Genomic DNA, 24,567 nt, shown 5'->3' with positions numbered 1-24,567 from the left:
CTTTCTGCACCAAGAACACTATAGGTAAAATAGGATTAATAGAATCTTTGAAGAATTGAAAAAGGCAATGTTGTATGATAGTCATCTACTTAAAATGATTTTTAAAAGCTATCATCACTGCTTGTCATACATATGACTTCTATTAGATCTATCTTTGATGAAAACTTCTTTTGATCTTCTGAAAAATGAACCATTGCATATCTTTCATATTTTTCAGTCGTACATGTTATTATGAAAATAATGCCAAATCTGATAAAGATACTTCTATCCTTGGATATCATTCATCAAGCAATGCATATAGAACATTCATGAAAAATTCTAGTAGTAGAAGTATCAATTCATTTTATTCTTTATGAGACTAATGATTTATTATCAAAATACTAAAATTAAATTATATGGTTAATCTTTTACATATGCACTTAATGAAGAAAAATTGATGACTACTAAAAGACTAAATCAAGAAAAGAGGAAATAAATCTTGATAAAGATTCTTGCATGATTAGAAGTAAAGATCATCATTATCATGTGCTTGCTTCATGAGCTTTATATTCTGTCAAATGAATGTGTAGAAGTCACTCCTATGTGGTTACTTCATTAAAAAGGAGATCTATGAAAAATAACCACCATATTTAAAAATACACATTACATATATGATAAAGCAATATGTGATTTAGAACAAGCATCAAAAGCATGATATATAAAAGCTTAAGCAACCTTTTTGATAGAAAGTAATAGTGATAAATCTATGCATCAAAAAGATGAATTTGTGATATCTTATTTGCTCAAAGTATGCATTGATGACATCATTTTTGGTTCTACTAATGAAGAGTTATATTGCAAAGTGAGTTTGAAATATGATGAATGAATTAACATCTTCTCTCAAACTCCAAATTAAGACAAACAGGAAAGGGGATCTTCATTGACCAACGTTAGTCCACAAGAAAACTCTTATAGAAGATTGGCATGAAGAAGGTATATCTATGACCCCATCTTGTAGAATTTGAAAAGGATGAGCAAAGTAGATCTATTGTGTTAAAGCTGTATTGAAGCATGATAGAATAATTATTTTACAGCTAGTAGACCAGATTGTGTGCTCATTATGTGACCTTGTGCAAGACTTCAATCTAACTTTAATTAATCATATTTTATTGATGACAAATAAATCATAATCTGAATTTTGATAGAAACAAATGTTTAAGATAAATTGATTAAAACATAGTTAACATATCTTATTGATAATTATCTTAAGCAAATAGAATCTAAACTAAATTGACTTAAACTATCTTGGTTAATGAATCTATCTCTTTAGTTCAAATGATATGTGCTTGCTTATATTTAGGCAATCTCTTGAGTAAAGTGACTCAACATGCAACTATTGTCATATCTTATATTGAGTCATCTAGTTAAAAAAATATATATGTTGGATGAATGCTTTGTATCTTAAAGAAACTAATGACCTTCCTTCAAGAAAGAAAAATGAGAAATTTCAACTTGAAGGATATCTTCATGTAAGATACACTAAACATTCACATGCAAACAAGAGAGAGGATCTTCTTCAGCCAAAAGTTCACACATAAGAAATCTAGTTTGGCTTGAAGAACATATAATGAATAGGTAATTTTAGATACCTTTCTCACAAATTAATTGAGCAAAGTCAATAACTTAAATCCTATTATGGCATGATTAAATTCTTTAATTATTAATTTTTGATATCATGTCTATATGTGTATTGACTGACTTATACTTTTAGAAATTGTTTCATGGTTTGCCCAAACTAAAATATATCTTTGCCTATGTCATAACCATGAAATACACAAGTATATGCTTAAAATTTTGATGTAAAATAACTTGTGAGAAGTTATGAATCCTTGAGCACAATGAAAATGTTGTTTGCATAATATACATCTATATGATACATAAGATTATCTCTTTATTCTACTCTTTCATGTAAATTACTTGAGAATAACAAAAAGAGAGAGATAAAGAAAAGAAAATGGACATTATTCAAGAGATGAAAAATCTGAGCAAAGGCAAGTACTTCAATCTTAAGAAAAAGCAAAACAAGCATAATATATTCGGCACACTTGGAAGGGATAAAATCTATAATTAATTACACTCAAACAGGGAGAGTTTGGAGTGAACATTTTAACCTTTCTATATTGCTCATCATAGGGATGGTGCCAATGGGAAGGCTAGTGGTAGTACCCGGCACTATTTGACCCAACTATTCGGTGTAGGGCATATTAGGGACGGCACAAGAGGAAGGCTAGTGGTAGTACCTCGTGCCCCTTCCCAACTCCACCGGATAGGGAGTAAATAGAGTATAGAGCATAAGAAAGTAAAAATGAAAGACAAAGTAAATGAAAGTATACAAGGCAGAATCAATTCAAATTTTTAGTCACATGGAAACACACTTTAAGGATGAAATCAGTGCAAAATTATATTTAAATAGGGGGAGTTTATTTGAAAAGAATTGATTTTGATACTTGACATGCTTGTTCTTAATATTTTAATGTATGACTTAACACACACTATATTTTGCATGTGGCATGATATTTTAAATTATGGGTTCTCAATATCTTTTGTAGTATCCCATACTTGGACAACTTGATTGAATGTTTGAAATACTACATAACATTTTTTGCTTAGTTTTATTGAAAAGAAATTTCAGATTTGTTGTTAGCAATCATCTCTAAAATCTGAAAGTTGAATAAAGAAGAAGAGAAGGATATCTCTATTTAGGGAAAATAAATTTTATTCTATCCTTCAACTTGCTTAAATTTGGTATATAATGTTCAAATTCGTACCAAAACTCAACATTTAATACAAAGATTCTGAATATGCTCTTATATGTTTGAAATATGTATTTTCAATCGTAATCATTTAAGATGAGCTATAATGCGGAAGATACATATCTCAAAGTATGAGTTTGAGAGCCTCTATTGAAAATCCTATGTAATTCAGAATCTGATTTTGTATAAAAGCTTAAACTAAATGTGATTTTTAAATAAAGTCTTACTTTAAGAAAAACAGAATTAATTTTGATGCCTTTGGTGATTGCTCCGATACGCATCCGAAACATATCATTTCTTATCTTCAAAGTATACTAATATTGGTTCAAATGATGTGTCTTTCGATGATCTTGATTGCAAACAAAAATTTCTAAATATATGATTTTATTTTGATATTAAAAAGATTTATTGTGCTTCATGTATACATTGCTGAAAAACTATGATTAAGAAATTGAGTTCTAAAAATATATATATTTCAATAATCATCTATATGTTTTTCTCTCCTACATTATTAAACACTTCTATCAATAGAGTGAATGATCTTAAAGCTAGAAATATTTCAGCTCACTCAAATGATTCTAAAAGAAAGAAAATGTAAATGCGGTTGAAAGAAACTAAGCTTCAAATGAATCATTTTCTGATTAATATTTCTATACATTTTCTCTAAGATTATGAGAAAGCATAACTTGTTCGTAAAGGATTAGAAAGAGTAATTACTACAAATTTTGGAATAATACTAGATTATTCTACATTCTTGATATTACAGAATTTCAGTGTTATTCACGTTTATCACTAAAATCTGAAATTCAACAATTAAAATGATTAAAGAAGAATGCATCTTTTGAGAGAGAGCTTTAGATATTCAGTATCCTATCCCAAAGACACTTTATTTTGATGCATACTTTGAATTTTATGGATTGATTTTGATGAACCTCCTTATATTGCAAGACATGCTTTAATTACCTTGAGATGAGTTCTATAAAGGTTGTCTTATCTCAAACCTTGAGTCTTATGAAAATAAGCTGAAACTTATAGAAAATACATTTTTGAGATTGACAATTTTGTTGAACATTATCTTAGGATTCTAAACTCTTAAATGGAATGATCAATTGAGGGGGAGAAAGAAAATTTCAGAAGGAGAGGTCTTATTGGACTTAATTGCATAAATTTATAGCTAAAGGAGAGAGAAAGAATACTAAATGAAAAGTAATCCTAATACTCTCCAATATGTATCATCTGAAATTTAAATCTGAAAATCTTTATGATACACCTTGAGGCATGTTATTTGGTTAATATATCTTCTGCACAAATCATGAACCAAATTGCAATTCAAATAGTTGATCTTAAGAGCCTCTAATTTAATGAAAAAAGGGGAGAATAACGTGTTAAATTTTCTTGAGTATCTCGTAGAAAATCTATTTTGGAATTCACTAATGAGTCCTAATTGGCTTGCTCTTTAGAACTTCAATATTGTGCCAATTCATATTTTTATATATGTATCAAATCGTGCTTATTTTCTAAAGGAATAAAAGAAAGTCCTTAAAAGAGCTCTAAGATATATCATAAATTGCATGAATTCATATTTTGGTATTTGTGCCCCAATGCTCTTATTATCATAAAAAGAACTTTGAAGTCATGATCCAACATAATGATATGTTTTTCAAGTATATAAGTTTTGATCTTTTACTCTAAAAATCAATTAAATTGCTCTCATGTCGATAAAATACTTAATAGATTGGGCAAAAGGTCTTAAATGAACAAGCTTTCATACTTAGTGAAGAGAGGTTAGATTTCCACTCATATTTTTCCTTGAATATCATTTGTGGTACTTCTTGAATTAACCTAAGCAAGATTCCACCTACACTTAATTAGAAAACTATCTGTGGTATCAAATTAAAAAATCTCTTGAATTCACACTCGATGTGTTCTGCTCTGATCTTTGTACTTAATGTTTCACTATCTTTTTGATGTTGTCAAAAAGGGGGAGAAATATCTAAGTATATGCTATATACTCAGAATGCTTTATTACTTTGAATTGAATACAAATCAGCTTAAAATTTAAATATGTTGATTGTGTTAAGCTGATTAAATCTAAAGCATTATCATGAAGTATGTTTTTAAATATATATGTTTTCCACTTCATGCAACTTAGCTATGTATTACTTCTAGAAATCAATATCTTTTATATTGCATATACTCCAAGTTTTGTCATCATCAAAAAGGGGGAGATTGATGACCCAAAGATTGATTCATAGATTGATTTTGATGATCACAAAACCTTGAAGTATAGATACTAATGTTTATGTTGCAAGGAGAAAGATATTTATTTTGCAAGGAACATAGCAAGTTGGAAGAACACAAGAAGGCCTCCAAAGCTCTCAAGTTGGAAGAAAGCTACAATTTATTGGCCCAAGTTTAAAGTTCAAAGGATTCAAATTGGAGGAGTAAAATCAAAAGAAAAATTCAAAAGAACAGTCTTCGAGTCGACTCCAGTGGAATTCGAGTCGACTCCAGAGAAGTATGAGTCGACTCCGGAGAAGTATGAGTCGACTCCTAGGAGTCACAGGCAGAAAAGTCAGAGAGCAGTTTTCGGGTCTGAGATTCGAGTCGACTCCAGTAGAACGCGAGTCGACTCCGATGGTTGGTAGGTCGACTCCAAAGAAAGCAAGAGTCGACTCTCAGCGGAACACAAGGAAAAAGTCAGAGAGCATTTTTGGGACTCTGAGATTCGAGTCGACTCCCGCATTGCACGAGTCGACTCCGAGACTCCGCGACCATCAACAGACAGAAAATCAAGTTACTGCCTCTGAGATTCGAGTCGACTCCCAGACAGCTCGAGTCGACTCCAAGACAGCTTACCATCAACAGACAGAAAACCAAGTTACTGCCTCTGAGATTCGAGTCGACTCCCAGACAGCTCGAGTCGACTCCAAGGCAGCGCTACACCAAGATGGCAGAAGGCTGTGTTTCGCAAACTGAGAGCCGAGTCGACTCCAAGGAAGTTCGAGTCGACTCCAAGACTGGACGAGCCAAAAGACAGAGGATCGGGAGTTCGGGCTCTGAGATTCGAGTCGACTCCCAGGACAGTCGAGTCGACTCGAGAGGACAAAATTCAAAATTGGATCCACGGACTTCAGTGGATGAGCCGACTCCGAAATTGCCAAGTCAGCTCCAGAAGTTGGCGAGTCGACTCCAGGTTAAGACGAGTCGACTCCCAGTCGAGGCAAGCACATTAATTCAAATTTGGAACAGTGGCCGAGTCGTCTCCGGTAAAACACGAGCCGACTCCTGCAACAGGCGAGCCGACTCCTGATCGCGCGAGTCGACTCCGATCCCAACGGTAACATTGTCAGAAAATGCAGACTGTGTCCAACGGCTCTTTTTCTTGTCTCTAACGGCTATATTCTTGTTTCCACGCCATCTAAAGCTATAAAAACAAGAAGAGAGCTAGGAGAGAACTCATGGAAGTGGGAGAGATCATCTAGGAAAGAGATCTCAAAGAGATTACAAAGGAAATCTCCCATAAGCACAAAAGAGCCATCCAAAACGAAATAGAGAGAAGAAGAGCATCCAAGTGAATCCGAAAGCTTCCTCTCCATCCGTGTGCTGCCTCGGGGATCCTCTACTTTATGCCAAATCAGAGGAGGATCAAGTAAAGAAGAAGCCGAGCTCCTCCATCTTCAAAACTCGTTTGAGGGCTTCTCTTTACTCTATTTGTTTATATTGTCATATTTGCTTGTTTAAGAAGCTTTGTTTTGTTTTATACTTTGTTTTAATATCTTGTAACTTGATTCAATCAAGGGATTGAATCAAGGGGTTAAGGTTTGTTGGTGAGCCAAAGAAAAACCAATGGTGTTAAGGTTTGTTGGTGAGCCAAAGGGAAAAACCAACGGTGATAGGTTTGTTGGTGAGCCGAGGGTAAAACCAACGTGTAAGGGTTTGATTGTGATCCCGGAAAAACAATCGGGGAGGTTCTAGTCGGTGAGCCTGGGAAAATCGACCGAGTTCGTTGTGCGCTCGTAAAACAACAAGTTGGGTTGTGAGCTTGTAAAACAACCGGCTGTAATCGGTAGGATTATAGTGAAATTCCCAAGAGGTCTTGGGAAGTGGATGTAGGTGCTGGGGTGCACCGAACCACTATATGTCCTTTGTGTTTGTAATGCCTCTAGTTATTGTCTAACTAACACACTTACTTACTTAGATAAATTGCTTGCTTAATTCTTATCCGCACATCCTTTAGTTGCAAGCATATTTAATCAAGTCAAAGTCTATACATCAAACCCTTGCTAAGTTTAACTTTTACTGTGCATCTATACAACTTAGCATAGTTAATCAAAAAGTTTTAGAAGTAGCATAAAAGTTTTAAAAGACCCAATTCACCCCCCCTCTTGGGTTGTATCTACTGGGCAACACTTCTTTATAACAACGAGTAGTGTTCCTTACATGTTTCAAGTCTTAGAGTATGATTTTACAAGAAGCTGTGGAGGATTTTATGTCTCTAATAATAATGGACACTTTTGGATGAGTGAAGCTTATCATCACCTTGCCAGTAAAGTTGGTGGAGCTCACAAAATAATTTTGGGATGTCTCCTATATTTTGGTATTTGTCCTTACTTTGATGTAGGACAATAAATACGTTCCCAAGGTTTTGCCTATCGGGTTCAAGGATTTCAAAAAATTAAAACAACTGGATGGGATGTCAATTTGGAATTAGCTAGCATGCGGAAATACCAAAATTATTTATCAATAGTGAAGTATAGTCTCTTTTACATAATATGTTGATAGTACTTACAAGAGCCAAAAATATATCAAATTACAGCATGAAATCTCTTCCAAACTTCTTGTCCATGCATAACAAAACTCTTTGTCATGATTGAATCTATGTTATTCTCTACAAGTCATGAAATGGTTTTATATTCTTCTCATTATAATTCATAACCCTTTTTGTTTGATTGTTCTTATACACTGCTAGTTAATATTGTCTATTAGAGTTATGAAGATCAATGATTAATGTATAATGATTTAGCCAAAAACAAACAAAACTACTCCCAATCATCATCAATCTCTGTATCCACCACACCATAAGCTACAAGAATATATCATCATTTGTATCTTTGCAAGTGGCGCCAAGTAGTATACCTCTGTCTTTATGTTTTATAAATATTCTATCCATGAAAATCAAAGGTCTACGTCCTTTGATGAAACCCGTGATAAAAAGTATGAAATAAAATGAAAAAGAGTGAAAATCGACCTGCATTTGTTTCATACTCTGCTATACTGTCGGGGTTGGCCTAAAGAATGGCATCGTAACACCAACATATCTGGTCATAAGATAGTGACCTGACCATAAAGCTCCTTTATAGCCACCTCCTTCCCATGCCAAGCTTGATGATACATCAATTCTACACCATATTCTCAATGTGTATATTTTACTATATCAATTGACCTATATAATGTGGGGAAGAAAAAATTTGGAAAGGAGAGACTTTTGCAAATGGGGAAGAAAAAAATTGGGGCAGGCATACGTGAAGAAAGATGAGATTTGGGGTCGACGGGCATGTGGGGATGATTCTTCTTTAGGGACCTCTTGTATGCATCAGTGGACTAAAAAGAAGGATTGCTTTCAGTTGAACGTTTGAAGAAAGGAAGTAACCAAAAGGAGAAGAAGAGACTTGGCAAACGGGGAATAAAAGATTTGGGACAGGTGTGTGTGAAGAAAGATGAGGTTTGGGGTGGACGTGCGTGTGGAGATGATTCTTCTTTACGAACATCTTTTATGCATTAATAGAATAAGAAGAGGGATTTTTTAGAGTTGATTGTTTGAAGCAAGGAAGTAGCTAAATGGGGAACAAGAGATTGAGGGCAATGCGTACGTGAAGAAAGAAGAGATTTTGGGTGGACATGTATGAAAAATTTTCTTAACAGAATGCATTCACGTGGGGAACCTCATAAAATCAAGAATCATCAACGTACTGTAACCAAACTGGTGGGGGTCATGGAGGTACCTTTGAGATTTTTAAATAATAAAATGATTATTAGGGACCAAAAATTATAAGACGCATATACTATTGATCGGAAATAAAAGTTTTGGTCAATAGGATCAGTAATTAATTACCGCCTTTTTTTGACAACAATTAATGCCTTCCTCCCATCAAACACCACCAAATTCTGGTATTGCCCTAATTGACCTGATCAACCTTATCAATGATAGAACAACGATAAATTTTTTTAAGATATTTTTAATTATTCAAAGCTTTTAATATTATATTTTTAATTTATTTTAGATGGCAGCCAACTCATCTTGTCATACATTTTCCCTAAAATCCTGTCTCAAATTTGGATTAAAATGTCGTTTTCCTTACAAAAAAAGAAATTATAAACATCGATGCTTCAATGCTTTCCATTTAGCATGGATCAAAATAGACAGTACACCCACCATAATTAGCCATTATTTCAAACCTCGCATACGCTAGCACGAAACTTTGATCGTGCACGCTCGACGCCGTAGAGTATTGTGCAATTGTGGATGGTTGCCATCAAAAAATAGATGGTCCTTAAATAAAATAATCTACAAGCACATCCTATGTCATGCATGATGCACTTTATTTGATCGCCGTCCATCTTTCGATGGAGGCTATCGTGGTTGTATGTGCACAACCTTTCCCATATACTCTCGGCGCATTATAGCCACGACCAGACCGCCGCTCTGTGGACATCCCGAGCTTTATTAACCAAACCACGTATGCTACTCAGTAACTCAACTAACAGCCGGAGATAAGGTCGCCTCCTCCGGATCGGAAGCAAACTAAACTACCTCCAAAGGGGACGCGTGGCAGGCGATCACCGATCCCACACCCTAAAGCCGTCGACAGACTTCAACTCGAACCAATGAAATGTCGCCACGCCTCCAACAACTGGAGTTTAAGTGAGAGGATTAATGAGTCGAGGATTAGGAGGGGCAGCAGAGCCGCAGGAAAAAAAGTTGGGCTCCTTTCGGGGATCCTTCCCAGTCCCCGACAGCAGGAGAAAGAGAGGATCGAGTGAGGATTTCTTTTTCTCAGAATCCGACAGCGAGAGAAACTGTTTAGAGAGAGTGAGAAGCTGATTGCCAGCCAAAGAAAAGGGGAAAAGAGAAAAAAGTCAAGGGAAAAGATAAAAAAAAAGTCAAAGGAAAAGGGAGCAATGTAACATCACTTGCTCTCTCAGGTAAATCCGGATTCAGATTTGTTTTCCCGCATTCTCCCTCTCTTTCCTGATGTAATTTGACCTCCATTTTGCGCAGATCCGTGCTTTCTCTTCACCTTCCTTGCTCCGTTTCTCCGTTTCGTTGAATTCTTCTAGCCAGTGGAGTTTGTTTGGATCGTGTGGGATCTTTTGGTAATGTGAGCTTTTCTTCTTTGTTTATCTGGTCTTCTATGAGGTCTACCTGGGATTTGGGTCTGGGTGTTTCGGGTAATAAGGTTTGGAGTTGTGATTTCTCGATGCATTTCCTGCGGAATCCTTAGATTCGTCGTCGATTCATCGTTCTCAACATTTAGATGCAAGTTTGGTGAGGTCTGATTGCTGTTTAGGGCTCAAAATTGAATCTTTTGAGTTTAGGGCCGAAAATTGGTCATGGGACATGCGCCATTCTTCTCACTTTCATCTAGAGTAAGAAGCCTCTTCGGAACTCTTGTATCTGTTTTATGCTTGCCAAGTTGCAAATTGTTCTATGCCTCTGTAGAGTTTTGTACGGGAACTTTAGCATGTGGCTCTAGAATCTAGATATGCACCAATCTGACTTGGATAAATTTTTATTTTGGTGTTTATTTAGGGGGACATGATGTATAGTATGTGTTAAGAATGCAGTTGGATGCATTTGTTGTCCATTTGCTTGATGCTTTATCAGTATGATCTGCTCATGTCGTAATACTTGAATCAAATAATTACTTGGCAGTTTTGACCATGGACTAACTGCCTCACCTATTCCCGTCTAATCACCTCCTGGTTGTTTTGCTCTCGGTTGCTGAGAAGTCTTTGCAGGACCCATGCGAAATGGAGCTTTCTGAAACATTGTGGTGTCAATTTGTAATTTCAGGTTGCTTCCGAGCAACCTGTGTAGTTATTTCATCTCTGGCTTTCTTAAACAAACTTTAAGTATCATATATATGAATTAGTAGGTCTTGTTCTTAGCTATTGCTTTATTATTTGGTGTGCTTGAGCATCCTACTCTGAATAACACCTACTTTGGTTGTTGGAAATGCTTCATAACAATAATAAATCAGTCACATGAAAGGACAATAGATTCATAATGCTTCTGATAAAACATGTTAAAGAACTACTTTATAAACAAAGTCCTGGAGATAATAAAAGAAAAGGAATAGATTTGTTAGTGCAAGTTTCCTCCCAACTTGCATTATCCTTTTCTAGCTTAACTACAATAAATTTGCATCTCTTTTGATGAGAGAAACCCTTTGACAATTTAAAAGCAGTCTCATGATATAATCTTTTCCATGCGCCGATGTTAGCTCAGGTGTGATAGAACTAGTAACTTTTGCTTCTCCAAGTGATGGATGTGCAAAAACATGCAGGAGAGAGGGGATTTTTTCAGCTTGTTACATGTATGAATCCCTGTTAGACTCGTCATTTTGGCCAAAATCTTAAAAGATGAAGCATGTAAAGATTAGACATTTTTGGTACAAAGCTCATTATGTATTATCATCTAGAAATGATCTACAGGTTTGATAGGTGCAATGTAGAAAAAATAAGGACTGCATCAATTTTTCAGTCTATTTCTTATTGAGGTCATGCATATTATAAGTTTGGAGATAACGTCAGATCTGCAACTATCCTAGAATTACAATTAATAAGAGCAAAGCCTTATGAACAGTTATGTTGGTCAGAAATTTGCACGTGTAGATAAATATATGAGACACTGCATGTACCTATAAGATTATTTACAAATATGACTGTGTTATCTACTGACATAATATGAGTACTTATTAACATGGTCAAGTACCATAAATGCAATAAATTGACTACAATTGATGAATTGAGATGGCTTTAAACCATTTTCATGAATATTATATACTACAAAATTATCATGAATTAAGAACCTTAGAAACATGGCAAGAATTACAAACGAATTTTAGGCAAAAACACCTTAATATCATTTTTAATGGGTATATCCCTCTCATGCAGTACATAAGTTTGGTCATAGTATGCAAGTATCATGAGTACAAAAATTGGTTACAGATTTAAACAATCTTAACTTTATCCTATTTAAAAAAGGTGCAATGCAACTTGAAATTTGAGGAACATGGTGGATGGAAAAAGAAATGCAATGAGTGCCATTGACTAGGCTATTATTGCTATATTTACAATTTCAATGGGCTATAGTCACTCATGGAATAAAATATGCAAACTACTTATTATATAAAGATAGCTTACAAAAGGTTCCTTACACCTACTTATGCTAGATTTTCCATCGAGAACATGTCCATAAGTACTAAAAGTATGCAGTTGCATGAGTCCAAAAAGTCTGGGTAGCAAATGCATATTTACTAACAATAAGATAAGAGGCAAGACATCAAGTAGAAAGACAATACAACAGATGCAATAGCTAGGAATTGAGGAAAGTTGAGGAAAATATGAAAGAAGAAAAAAAAAACAAAACTTAAACTTGAGTCTCCCTCATAATTTTGGTTCGCTTGTTGTTGAGAGTTCTTGCTTTTATTCTAATTTGAATGATCTAAGCATGAAGATGGAGACCATCCTATATGAGCAGCACTTTCCCAATATCTAGACCAGGTTTCCACGGGAGGCCTCTTCGTTGAAGAGAAGAGTCATGAGGCCTTTGAGCCCTTGATAGTTGGTGTTTTCTAAACTAGGGTGATGTACGTGCTTCAAAATGTCCTTGGAATCTTGAACCCGCACCCGCTTCTTAGGCATTTTTTTATACCAAAACATAAAAAATGTCCCTGATTCTGGCATCTGAGTAAGGGTGTCGTCATCCTTGGAGTCTACTTAACCTAGAAGAGGTACATGACAGCCCCTCTTCTCACACAAAATATAATCTTGGAACTGAATTTGACTTTCTAGGTTGGGGGTTGGGCGGGAGGATGAGTGTGCTACACAGGTCAAGGGTGAATATAAGCCTACACCATGCCTGCTCCTAAGATCTTTCATAAATTATTTCCATCATTGCTATGGTCCTGACCTTTAGACGAAGCTTCAGTGAAAGATTTCCTAGTGGAAGCATGGACAAACAAGAGATTTCAACATCTAGTCTGATAGTGTTTAGCGACCATATTATTTGCATTGCAACCTTGAAGTTTTCCACTGGTGCATGGTTCTATATCAATCCTAGAAAAGGACTATGTCTAAAAGCTTCTCCTTGCTGGTATGATCTGAAATACAATTCGATTGGTCTTAGAATAATGTACTGTTGTGATTAGAGGATTTTGTTTCTTTTTAACTTTTGTTAATTTAAAATTCTGCAGAGGTTAGGCAGCTTACTATAATATGTCGAACCATGTGAGTGATTGGCTGTTTATATTTGTGGCTCTCTCACCCAAGAAGAAATATAAGAAGTGAGAAAAGTGGGGGGTGCAGCAAGTTGTATTGAGGAAAAGATGCAGCACCCATTTTAGGGGCTAGAACTAGAATTAGGGGTAAGATAGGAGATGACAAGGAGGTTGAGAGGAAAAAAAAGAGAGGAGAAAAACAGGGGAAAAAATAAAGGAAAATAAAAGAAAAGGAGCATAAAGGAAGGAAGATATGAGGAAATGCTGAAATGGGAGGGAAAATTGGGAGGGAGAAAGAGAAGAACCAGGAAAACATTAAGTAGTTGGTCAACTGGCAACTTGGCACCCATTTCAGATTATTTTTCTTTAAACAATAAGTAATGTGCCCCACCTCATTGTTATTAGCCAATAGAGGGATTTCTAGGAGATTTTGTAAAACCCTATTTCCTCAAGGAAAGGCCAACAATTTATAAATAAGCCCATATGCTGTAATATTTTTGGTGAACTTTGATAAATTAGTCAAGCAGATATAGTTTTTTGTTAGTTTTCCCTTACCCTCTTTTCTACTTACCCTTCTGTGCATGGCATGAATATTCAGTGTCAGCATGATAGAAATTTGACAAATTATATAGTTCTAAATCAAAATCTTGAATTTCATCACCATAATTTATGGCACTTCTATGCTTCTCTCTATTGGCAGCATATGATATTATTGGTCCTCATAATGTAGCTTTTTTTTGTGTGTGCGTGTCTATATGTGCATGCATTTCAGTGTGCTTGTGTGAATGTTCATACTAGTATGGCTGAAGAGTGCACATGATAGTGGAGAAACTAATTACATTTTGCCTAAATCTGTTTGGCAAAACTTAATGATTTATTGATACATCAATGCTATATATTGAGTAGCAAGTTTTTTGGCTTGGAAATGCTTTTAGGTTATCATTGTAGAATTTATTGGTGAACTTTGAAATTTGTCTTGAGGCAGCATGTGGCAACCCATTCATTAAAAGATTGATTTCTTATTTATCAAGCATAATACAAGATTAGATGACAGTTTGCTTAAAAAGTTTCAAATCATTCCTGTGGATAGTCTGCAATCAACAAGTGACAATTTTCGTACAAGTTTAATCATCTTTGTTTTTTTTTAATATATCTATTTTACCTTGGATTGTAATGCCGCCCTTGCTTTTCAATTTTGTCCAGACATTTTCATGTATCCTCAAGTAACTCAGATTCCAGCCATATTCTTACTGATGTCAATGTTATTATTACATATATATGACTATATTTAGTCATCCTTGTTTCTATATGTTGTCTGCCCTAGAAGGGAGGAAATGATTACTGAAAGTTAATACTGATCATTGCTGTATTTGCATTAACAGGTCCTAGTTATCTGAGAACTGAAGTGTCAGAATAATGGGTATTTCTGCAAAGTGGCTTAAATCATGGGTCGGGCTAAGAAATCCAGAGAAGTCACAACATTCAGATAAGGACGAAAATGTTAGACTGTCTTTTCATGGCTTGTTTTGATATTGAATCTAAACGGATTTTATATGCACGTCTTGATTGGCATTGTGATATTGCAATTTGATTCTGCTTAATCAATACTCTGCATCAGCGTTGGCACTGGGAAACCAATTCAGTCAATTTGTTTAATTTGCAGAACTCTGGTCCTTTTGGAGTTGTTTCAGAACTTATCAAATCTTTAAAGAAAAAAGGAAATGCCAATTGTTTTTTACCCACAAAAATATGAAGCTTGCCATTGACTTGACTAATTCTTAATATGTAACATACTTTTAAGCAGCTAGCTGATTACTCATATAAAATCAGTTGAGGTTACCAACAACAAAAGGATCTACCACAATCTTGGGAAAATTACCATTTGTCTTTATCTCTAAAAATATCTTTTAGAATTACAATCATCTATCACATGTTTACATAACTCCACCATTTCATTTGCAACTCTGACAAAATATTGAAGTATAAAAAAGGAGGTTAATTTTTAAAAGCTCTATTCTCTTACTTAGGTTTCTTCATGGACAAGAAGTCCAATTAAAGGCCAACTTCTAAAGTGGAATCCTCTACTTCAAATTCTATTGAAAGAAGAGCCTGGGCTCCTCAAACTAAGTTTCTTAAGATTGTAAACGTACATCCCATTTTTCTGTTTGGTGGTCCTTTTTTTCATCTGATATTTGGTTGCTTTTAGAACTCCAGCAATAGCCAGTTATGGAATAGCAGTATATGAATTCTTAAGTCCGTCTATCTCTTTCATTATATAGTGGCCCATTATCATGAGACACCAACACAAAATGAAAATAAAGTCATAATCCTTATAGGACTCTTTATCAGCTTATGATAGGTCCAAGACTTTATATAAGTTTCCTTAAATCATCAATCTTCTAGGCCTTATGCAATCTGATTGAACACCTAGTGAAGTTTTGAAGCTGACCTAGTAGCATGTATGAAGATTTCACCTAAGGTTTGCCGTATCGGTCAGTACTATACCATACTGGACGTACAAGTATGCAGTCTCGTACCATACCGACACTCGGTATGTCTCGTCATCGCATACCGTACCGTATACCGACATTATAATTGGATGGTACTGGTATGGGGTCCGGTACTGAAACAACGAACCTTGATTTCACCAAATCCTAAAAGCTGTTTTCCTAGTAGATAACAACTTAAATGAAATACTACTTATTTGGAATGGCAATTATAACTAGAAATCTGAACAATGGGAAGAAGACGGAAAATGAACTATAATTTTAGGGTTTCCCAATTTTAATAATACGTAAGTGATTTTTGAGCTAACATTATATATGTTCCTATTCAAATTCTATTATAACAACAGCATGTTTCTACATTCTTTTCTGGATACTTACAAAATCCATGTGCTCCACTTGTAATATGAGATATATAAGTATATAGAGTAAGCTTCATTCCATAGATTGGGGTGAATTTTTTCTCATTCTTACATGCTTTATAACTCATGAGCATTGCAGAAAAGGGTCGCTGCTAATAGGTTTTGGCACCGGCGGAAACATTCTATTGATCCTGATGGTGCTATTATGGATAATGAATTTCCTGTTGGAACAGCTCCATTGACAGCAGATGTTAATATCCAATCAAGCCCACATTCCACATCTTCTTCAGCCAACACCTCACTTCAAGTACAGGCATCTTGTCAACCAGAACTGAATGCAAGAGAGGACTGGGCTGCCACAGTTATTCAAACTGCTTTTCGAGCTTTCCTGGTACTGGATCCTGTCTCTTTCATTATGTGCATGTTGGTGCCTATATTTTGTGTTGCTGATAAACATCACATTATTAACAAATTAGAAAATACCAGGTGAGAGTTTTGTATTTGTATTAAGTAATCTGCTGAAACAATATTATAACATATAACTACACGACTAGAAATAATTTTATGATAAACATGAACAAGACTATGAACTGCAAACAATATTTTAACTGTCTTCATTGTAGAATTCAGTTTTTGTTGCCTTTTTTAAAGCTTGCTAGGTAAGAGTGAAGGTGTTATAGAGGGCACCCATGAGGACCTTAGTTCCTGCATTAATCAGTTGATAAAGGAGTACGTACCATTCCGTAGGACATAGTTATACTCATGTATCCATCAATACTTCATAGATTGTGGCAGGTAGGAGATTTCCGCATGAACCATTTATATGAAGCCTTAAAACTTCCTAAAAAAGGCGGCCTGGGTGCACGAGGCTCTCGACACTAGGGGGTCTAGGATGGGTAAGATATGTGCAGTCTTGCCCCTGCAAGTGGAGAGGTTGTTTCCATGTTTTGAACCGATGACATCCATGCCACAATGGAGCAACCTTAGGTTGTGTGAGGCCTTAGAACTTCCTGTTTTCATTTATTTCTTATCCCCCATAACTGAGGTTTAATTATTTAGGAGAGTACGCATGGACTTGATATGTATAACCCCAATTTGCCTCCTGTCTCCATCATTTTTGTTTTCCCTGATGAATATCAGTGGTGAGGGCATGAAGTCATGAGTTTCCAGACATTTGATCTCTCAATTCTCAATGGGTACCACAGCATCTCTAATCATACTACCATGAATACTCTCTTACTGTTTATGTTTTTATTTTTTGCACCTGCATTTATTTATTATAGACACATTGTTATCAGAAAATTTTAGTTGTGGGATTCTACAAATGAATGCAAGGCCATCTTTCAGTTTCATATCCTCATGGTCGTGTCATGTCTGGGTATGGATACAGTAGAAAATCAGAGAGTTTCTGTGTGCGGGTAAAACCGATCCTTTATTTATGATACTTTGTACATTTTATTAGCATAGCAACAACATTATGCTTATGAAATCGTTAACCGTGGAAGGTTGTTTACTATGAGGCATGGATTGAGGTATGAGATGCCAGTTAAGGCATTGGTATCATGTGTACCTTGGTGTATTATGCATGCTGATCAGCACTTTAATCTATTCTAGGAAGTCCTATTAAATTATTTCTGTTCAATTAAAGTTAGTTCTAGCAATTAGATTGTGAAAATATTTGTGTACATTTTGACTGGATGCCACCCAAATTTTACCTGACCTAACATGGGCGGTGAATATATAGTCATTCATGCTATAGAATATGAGATTTTTGTAGTAAAGTTCTGTCACAAGTACTTCTAAGAAAAGTAACTAGCATGAGCTCCTCACAAGTTGTTCCAGGATGTGAGCTATACTTTAGAGAAACACCTTTCTTTATTATGATTTTGAAAATGTTGTATCAGCACTGAGAAGAACAAACATCATTGGTGCCCCTTTCATGTCAGCATTTGGAGTTGGTGCTCCCAGTCAAAAACATTCTGATCAGACTAACAAAACCACCACTTAAGAACTTTAACCTCATGCACTTTGTTTGGAACATAATATGTATGTGGTTGCTGTATTTTGAGTTATTTCTGATGATTGGATGCTTTATTTCATCGTTTCAGGCTAGACGAGCATTACGAGCTCTAAAAGGACTGGTTAGACTTCAGGCCCTGGTTAGGGGTCATGCTGTCAGAAAGCAAGCTGCAATAACTCTTCGCTGCATGCAAGCTTTGGTAAGAGTTCAGGCTCGTGTCAGAGCCAGGCGTGTTCGCATAGCATTAGAGAATCAGTTGGGGCAGCAAAAGGTTCAGCAACAACAAGTACATGAGGCTCGTGTTCGAGAAACAGAGGTAAAGCTACCTAATACCTGCTGACTGATTTGCTACCATCACAACGTATTTTCTATTGACTTACATATCACCTTTTGTCGGATATTGACTACCTTTTTATCTTCTAAAATACCATGACATTAGAAAGCTTTTTTTTTTTTGTTTCAGTTTTTCTCCTACACGGTTAATGCAAACAAATAGGAGAAACCTGATTAGAGCTTTATTTTTTATTGCTTGACTTATACTTGATGTCCTTTTATTATCAGCCATATATTATACTGATAAAAAATCGGGTAAAATCGTTTCCCATAAAGTCACTCAAGTACCTGGTTTAAGCTCTTTAATGGCCACAAAAAATCCCAACTTACATGTTAAAGATACAGATGTTGGTAGAGCTTAAATCTTGCTTTTGTTAGCTATTTAACTCATCCCTTTCAACAAACGATTGCCCGTGTCAAACCTCTATGATTCTCATATGGATAAGGAATTGTGTTTGGTACTATTGGCAAAATATTAAACAATAATTTTCTTGCCTAATATAGTGTATATACAATAAGCATGCAAGTGTTTAGGGCCTGGTTGCCCCGAAGTGGCCAAAGTGGGAAGTGGCCACTTCGGGAGGAGTGAGTTCTGAAAAGTCATATTCTCTGAAGTGAGACTTCAGACATTTGGTTTGTTTGGGAAGTGAATGCTGGAGAACTGGAGTTGTGAGAATGTGATTTGAGTATAATTCTCGTCTTGAGTGTATTTGACTGGTCAAAAGAGGCGAAGTTTCCTTTTTTAAAATTGGAGAAATGATTTGAATTTGACTTTTTGAAATATAGTATGCTGGGATATAGCTGTCTTCGTGATGGCTCTCGCTCCAATGGAGGAATTATAATTGTGGAGAGTCATTTCAAATGCAATTGTGGGAATATCTTTTATGCTCTCTTTGAAATTAACAATTAATTGGTGACAGCCTTGAATTTGAGCATATGAGCCTGAGCTTTAAAAGAATGGATTATTTTCTTTCTAAATAGTACGTGACAGGGCAAAGATTTTTTGTTTCACATTCCTCATTTATTTTTATCTCCTATTTCTATCAACAGATCACATTATGGTTCTTTCTAGATATGCATTAACAAAATATTGACCTTTTAACAAATAAATTATTACTAGCAGCTGAGTCGTGAAATATCATTGTTGAAACAAAATGGTTGTTCTTTATTTCACTCTTTTTCTTCTGTTTGTCTATAGGCTTTTTCCAATGCTTGCTCCTTGGTGTTGTCGATCCCTTGTTTTCTACCACTTGTTCTCCCACCATTTAGTAGACTACTTGAACGCGCGTAAAGCATAAATTGACACTACCTTTTGTATCAGTTTTCAGTAGATCAGATGTATTACTTAACGTAGTTAAATCCCATTGATCTTTTTTGTTATATCACGGACTAAAAATGATAAAAAGAAACTCAGTCATATGATTTGACTGCAGGAAGGCTGGTGTGACAGTGTTGGTTCTGTGGAAGAAATTCAAGCCAAGTTGTTAAAGAGGCAAGAAGCAGCAGCCAAGCGTGAGAGGGCCATGGCATATGCTCTCACTCATCAGGTGACCCTTAATAAAAACATAACACCATGTAATGGATCTAATTTGTGGTATGATGAATTTCAAATGCTCGACATGATGCAGAGCCATGTTGCAGTGGAGCATGAGAATCCTCATGACAAAATAGCTGTTGAGAGTTTGGCTGACATGGAACTTCATAGTGTGATGGTTTCTTCTTGTGTTATATGCTTAGATTATTTGATAATGCTGAATTGCAACTCTCTTCCTGTTAAAAGGAAAAAGAATATTGAGGCAAATATAGTCTATGCCAATTGAACAAAGTGACCTAAGAAACAGCGCTCTAGTTTTTCTTCTACATTCATAGTCAAAACCCTCATCCATCAGTTTCGTGTTCATGGCCACCTTGTTATCATCTATGTTCTTTTTCTATCCGGGCTTGGGACAGAGGTGGATGCATGTTATATATGATTTCCTTTAGGTAGACTTGTCTCTCGATATGAAGAATACTGTATACTGCTTTTTCCTATCTTTTTGGGCATTTTCCTATTAGTGGAGGTTAGTTTCTTGGACCAGGTAGTTTCCAGCTGCAGATCTGTTGCCAGAGAATATATCTGGTTTTGAAAATTCATTTGGAGCAGAGTGAAACATATGGGTCAAAGGATGTGTGGTTCTCTTTCAAATAAGGATTTAAATTCAGCGGTGTCCTGATTTTTCCATGACACTGCATCCTGACACTCGGGTGGTGGATGTCCCGTCCTATCCCAGTCTTGTCCAGACACTTGGGATGGTGGGATGCCCCACCATCCCACAGGGACTTAAATCCTTGCTTTCAAATACCCCAGTTCGAGGCTGCTGCGAGGATTTAACCCTAACTCCTTTCTGTAAATATACACTGTCATGTATTTGTGAAGTATAGCATTTAAAGTCTGGCCTTTTTCTTAAGTATGGCTTGCCTCAGTGGTGACCCACCCCTCTGTTTAGCAACTAGAGGTTCTGGGTTTGTTTCTTAGGGGGTGCATCTCCAAAAATTTGGACTTGTATAATTATAATGCGAGTGGGTCTCCTACCCTTTCTCTCTCAAAAAAAAAAAAGTTTGGGCCTTTCTCTCATTGAAATACTGAGTGTTCTCGAAGTAGTTGTCTTCACTGCTAAATTCACATACTCAGTAGGAGTTTGGGTTTTGTATTACCTTTGAGTTGCCTGACCTTTCAAGATGTCTAATAATCTGCATCAACCCCCCTCCCCCCGAACCCCCCCATCCACCCACACCCCTGCCCGCACCCTGCAGGTAAAAGAAAAAGAAGAAATGCACCTTACCCACTAAGCCTTTATCTTGTAGATTGGTTAAAACATTTTTAATTTTATCTTTTGTTGTGGTATAGCCTTTATGCATTATTTTCTACCTTTCAGAGGAAGTAGCAACTGAAATTTAATATGTATATCTTTATATTTTTCAGATATTTTAGTATCGTTACAGTAGAAATGAAAAATTCTTTTACTTCTACTAATTCTCCGAAAACAAATGTACAGTGTTTATTCTATCTTATGGGTTAGCAAATGGGGGATATGACTTTTTCTGTTAGATTTTATCAATGTGTAATATTTGCCAAAAATTGTATAATTCTGTCAGTTTTGTCCATATCTACCTGAAAACAGGCACGTTTGAGGAGGCACTCTGACACGTTATTCGAAAGTGCTGAGTAGTCATTAGCAATCAACTACATATTTGGCATTAGAAATAGGAGTTGCTTTTTACTATCCTTTCAACCCGCACTATCTTCTCTAATATATCTTAACCATTTATTCCCTTCTCATTGTCCTCAACAAAGGGAAATCGGGCATGACCAGGCAGGTATTTAGTATGCTTTATTTTTTAGCTTAAACTTCTTTACTCTCTCTTCTCTTCTAATTTATTTGATGTATGACATAAGAGTGCGATCAATTAGTAGATGAAAAGCAGCATCTAGAGCTGCGTAATTATATCAACCCTTAAGGCTAATTAGTTTTTTGGGTTTTAAGGCCTACTTTTTTTTCCTTTTCCTTTTCTTTTTGTGCAGTAGCAGGTCTTTCGGAAGCATTTGTTAATTCAAGCAAGTAATCATTTTTGAGCAGATGTTATTTGGTTTTGTATAATTGATTGTATAACACTTTATTTCTCATTCAGTCTATTAACCAAAGCATATCTTTCAAATTTGGTTATATTGTAGTGGCAGGCAGGTTCCAGGCAGACTGTAGCTCCTTCAGGATTTGAGCCAGATAAAAACAACTGGGGGTGGAACTGGTTAGAGCGATGGATGGCTGTTCGCCCATGGGAGAACCGGTTCCTTGACATTAATCTCAAGGATGGGGTGATGGTTGATGAAAATGGACCACCTGACGGAAAGTATGGAACTAGAGCTCAAAACAAACCTCCTGGGAAGAAGCCTATTTCAAATCTTCATTCCAATGTACTAAACCAGAAAACAGGCCCATCACATTCTGAGGGAAGTGGCTCTTCATCAAACCGATCTGTGAGCCAGCTAACCTCTTCTGCTGTGCCATCAGTTAAGGGAAAATCAAAGCCATCATCTGAGGAGGTTTCTGGAGAAGCCATCTCCCAGCCTTCTGGACTTGGTACTCGGTCATATAGCAATCCAAAGGAGAGGCCATCACAACTGGATTCTCAAGCTAAGAAGCGGCTCTCTCTTCCAAGCAGTGGTGAGTCCACTTTATACTCTCAGAATATGGCTTTTTATCTTCTTAAAGCTATGGCATTTTTTGTTGCAAAATTATTTGCAGCAAGCTATACTATGCCGGTATTAGGACCCATACTAGTTGCCTGGTGGTATGGTACTATGCCGTTCCATTTCGGGCCTATACCGACACACCCAGTGCCCGCGAGGGAGAAAGAGAGGGAGAGAGAGAGAGGGGAGAGAGAGAGAGGGAGGGAAGCCCCCTCTCCTCCGGCTGCACGAAAGCCCTCTCTCTCCTCTCTCTCCCTCTCCTCCTCCCTCTCCCTCCCTCCCTCTCTCTCCTCCTCCCTCTTGTCTTGCTGGATTTTTCAAACCAAATGGCAGAATCATACCGGTCCGCCCTTGGTACAGTTCGGTACATCTCGAACTGGGCAGTTCAGGATGGTACATCATTCCTTGACTCGCAGGATATAATCTAATGCTAATAGTGTACCATCTTGTAACAAATGCATTTTGGCTTGTTCCATATGCTTAAGGATCTGCTTTCCTCTTCTTTCGCTACTGCAAGTCATATTGCATAACATAAATTTGTATGGAATTGATAATGTAGCAGACATAATTACACCATCTTTTGACCATGCATACATGTAAGTCTAGATATTTAGATAGCTATAGTCTTGGTTTTCTTGTGTATATGTGAGATATTTTTGTATTAGTAGTGTTTTTCCTCAAACACGTAAATATGGCGTGAGTAGGGTGGCAACCTGCAAGCATGAAACTCATGTTCATGCTTGCATGCTTATAGACTGCCTAATTCGTCATTGTTCATCATCACTTGGTCATCCTCGCCCATTCCATTTGCTTTGAACATTTCGATACCTGGTTGTAACTTGCATATACAAAAACATTTTTCCACTGCTGCGAAAGTTGCTGACGGCCATATTATCAACAACAAGCAGGTGTGTCAGCAGGAAAGCACCCTGCCACCAAAATTGCAGCTTACCAGCCGGCCACTTCTAAGAAAGCCATCAGAGATACACCAAAGTCTGAAATAAAACACCGTTTGAATCCTACAGATCCAGCTCAGAGAGTTGAGGTGCAGACATGAAAAGTCATGTTCAGTTGCTTACAAATTTACAGTAGTAGCTGGTCCGAGCATGTTCCAGTGCTGTATCAAACTTTCTCTGTATATAAAACCTCTGTTCTTTTCCAGCGGGGTGGTTGTCCCAGTGCTTCTCTACATCTCTACGGCTTAAGGTGACAGGTATGAAGATGCCAATGCTGATTGCTGCCTTCAATAAGTTAGGGAGACTTCATTTCTGTTACTGCATTATTAGTTGTACGACCATGTGGTATCTATTTGTTCGTGTTGAGTTTTTAAGTTATGCCTAGTCATTTTAATCTGTTGTTGGATGGCTGTTGGCACTCTGAATCCCCAACCATGAGCAAAAATAGAAAAGTTATGCTTGCATTAGTGAAGTGGTGATGCCCTAGCTCTTTGTGATTTTTAACGCATCCAAAGAGAACCAGGCACATACATTTTGACAAGGAAACCGTTTTGGTATTGCAAAATTCTCACATTAGGCATTACAATCTTAAGTTGCAAATACAATGTGAGAAATTTCATATCCCATTGTATTATATTAGGTTTTTCTCTTAACTGTTGTTTCAACTAGTCTGTAAGTGAAAAGCATACCCCACTACGTTTATGAGTTTGAAGTGGCTGCTCTTGTGGTTTCCCCGACAGCTTTGGGCTTTGGTTTAACCATTTGGTGATTATTGTACCCTTTAATTTATTAATTTCCTTTTGTCTCCTGGGGCCCTAACCTGGATTAAGGATGGTAAGTGCCTAATATTTAGTATTTGGTTACTAT

General features: G+C 36.4%; 1 protein-coding gene across 5 annotated transcripts; it reads left to right on the top strand.

The window, feature by feature from the left end:
* The first annotated feature begins 9,728 nt into the window (after window positions 1-9,728).
* On the top strand, window positions 9,729-24,265 carry LOC103696695 (protein IQ-DOMAIN 5-like). 5 transcript variants are annotated; one of them, XM_008778388.6, is made up of 8 exons: window positions 9,729-9,998; window positions 10,075-10,169; window positions 14,680-14,797; window positions 16,303-16,554; window positions 18,272-18,499; window positions 19,950-20,063; window positions 22,229-22,718; window positions 23,653-24,265. In XM_008778388.6, exons 3-8 carry the CDS (start codon window positions 14,714-14,716, stop codon window positions 23,799-23,801), a joined length of 1,317 nt encoding a protein of 438 aa, XP_008776610.4. In that variant the 5' UTR covers window positions 9,729-9,998; window positions 10,075-10,169; window positions 14,680-14,713; the 3' UTR covers window positions 23,802-24,265. The 5 variants fall into 5 exon arrangements, with proteins under 5 accessions (XP_008776610.4, XP_008776611.4, XP_008776608.4 ...); XM_008778389.6 differs by having other exon boundaries at window positions 10,075-10,174; XM_008778386.6 differs by having other exon boundaries at window positions 10,075-10,442.
* The last annotated feature ends 302 nt before the right edge of the window (window positions 24,266-24,567 follow it).

This window comes from Phoenix dactylifera, chromosome 9, assembly GCF_051530095.1.
Source record: "Phoenix dactylifera cultivar Ajwa chromosome 9, Ajwa_hap1_PhDact_Kaust_v1.1, whole genome shotgun sequence".
Lineage (NCBI taxonomy): Eukaryota > Viridiplantae > Streptophyta > Magnoliopsida > Arecales > Arecaceae > Phoenix > Phoenix dactylifera.
This window is presented reverse-complemented; position numbering and strand designations above follow the sequence as displayed.

Coding starts and splice junctions, on each gene's coding strand:
- LOC103696695 (XM_017840497.5), top strand. CDS start 14,714: ATGGGTATTTCTGCAAAGTGGCTTAAATCATGGGTCGGGCTAAGAAAT. Junction 18,500..19,949: donor CTCGTGTTCGAGAAACAGAG/GTAAAGCTACCT, acceptor ATTTGACTGCAG/GAAGGCTGGTGTGACAGTGT. Junction 20,064..22,228: donor CATATGCTCTCACTCATCAG/GTGACCCTTAAT, acceptor GTTATATTGTAG/TGGCAGGCAGGTTCCAGGCA.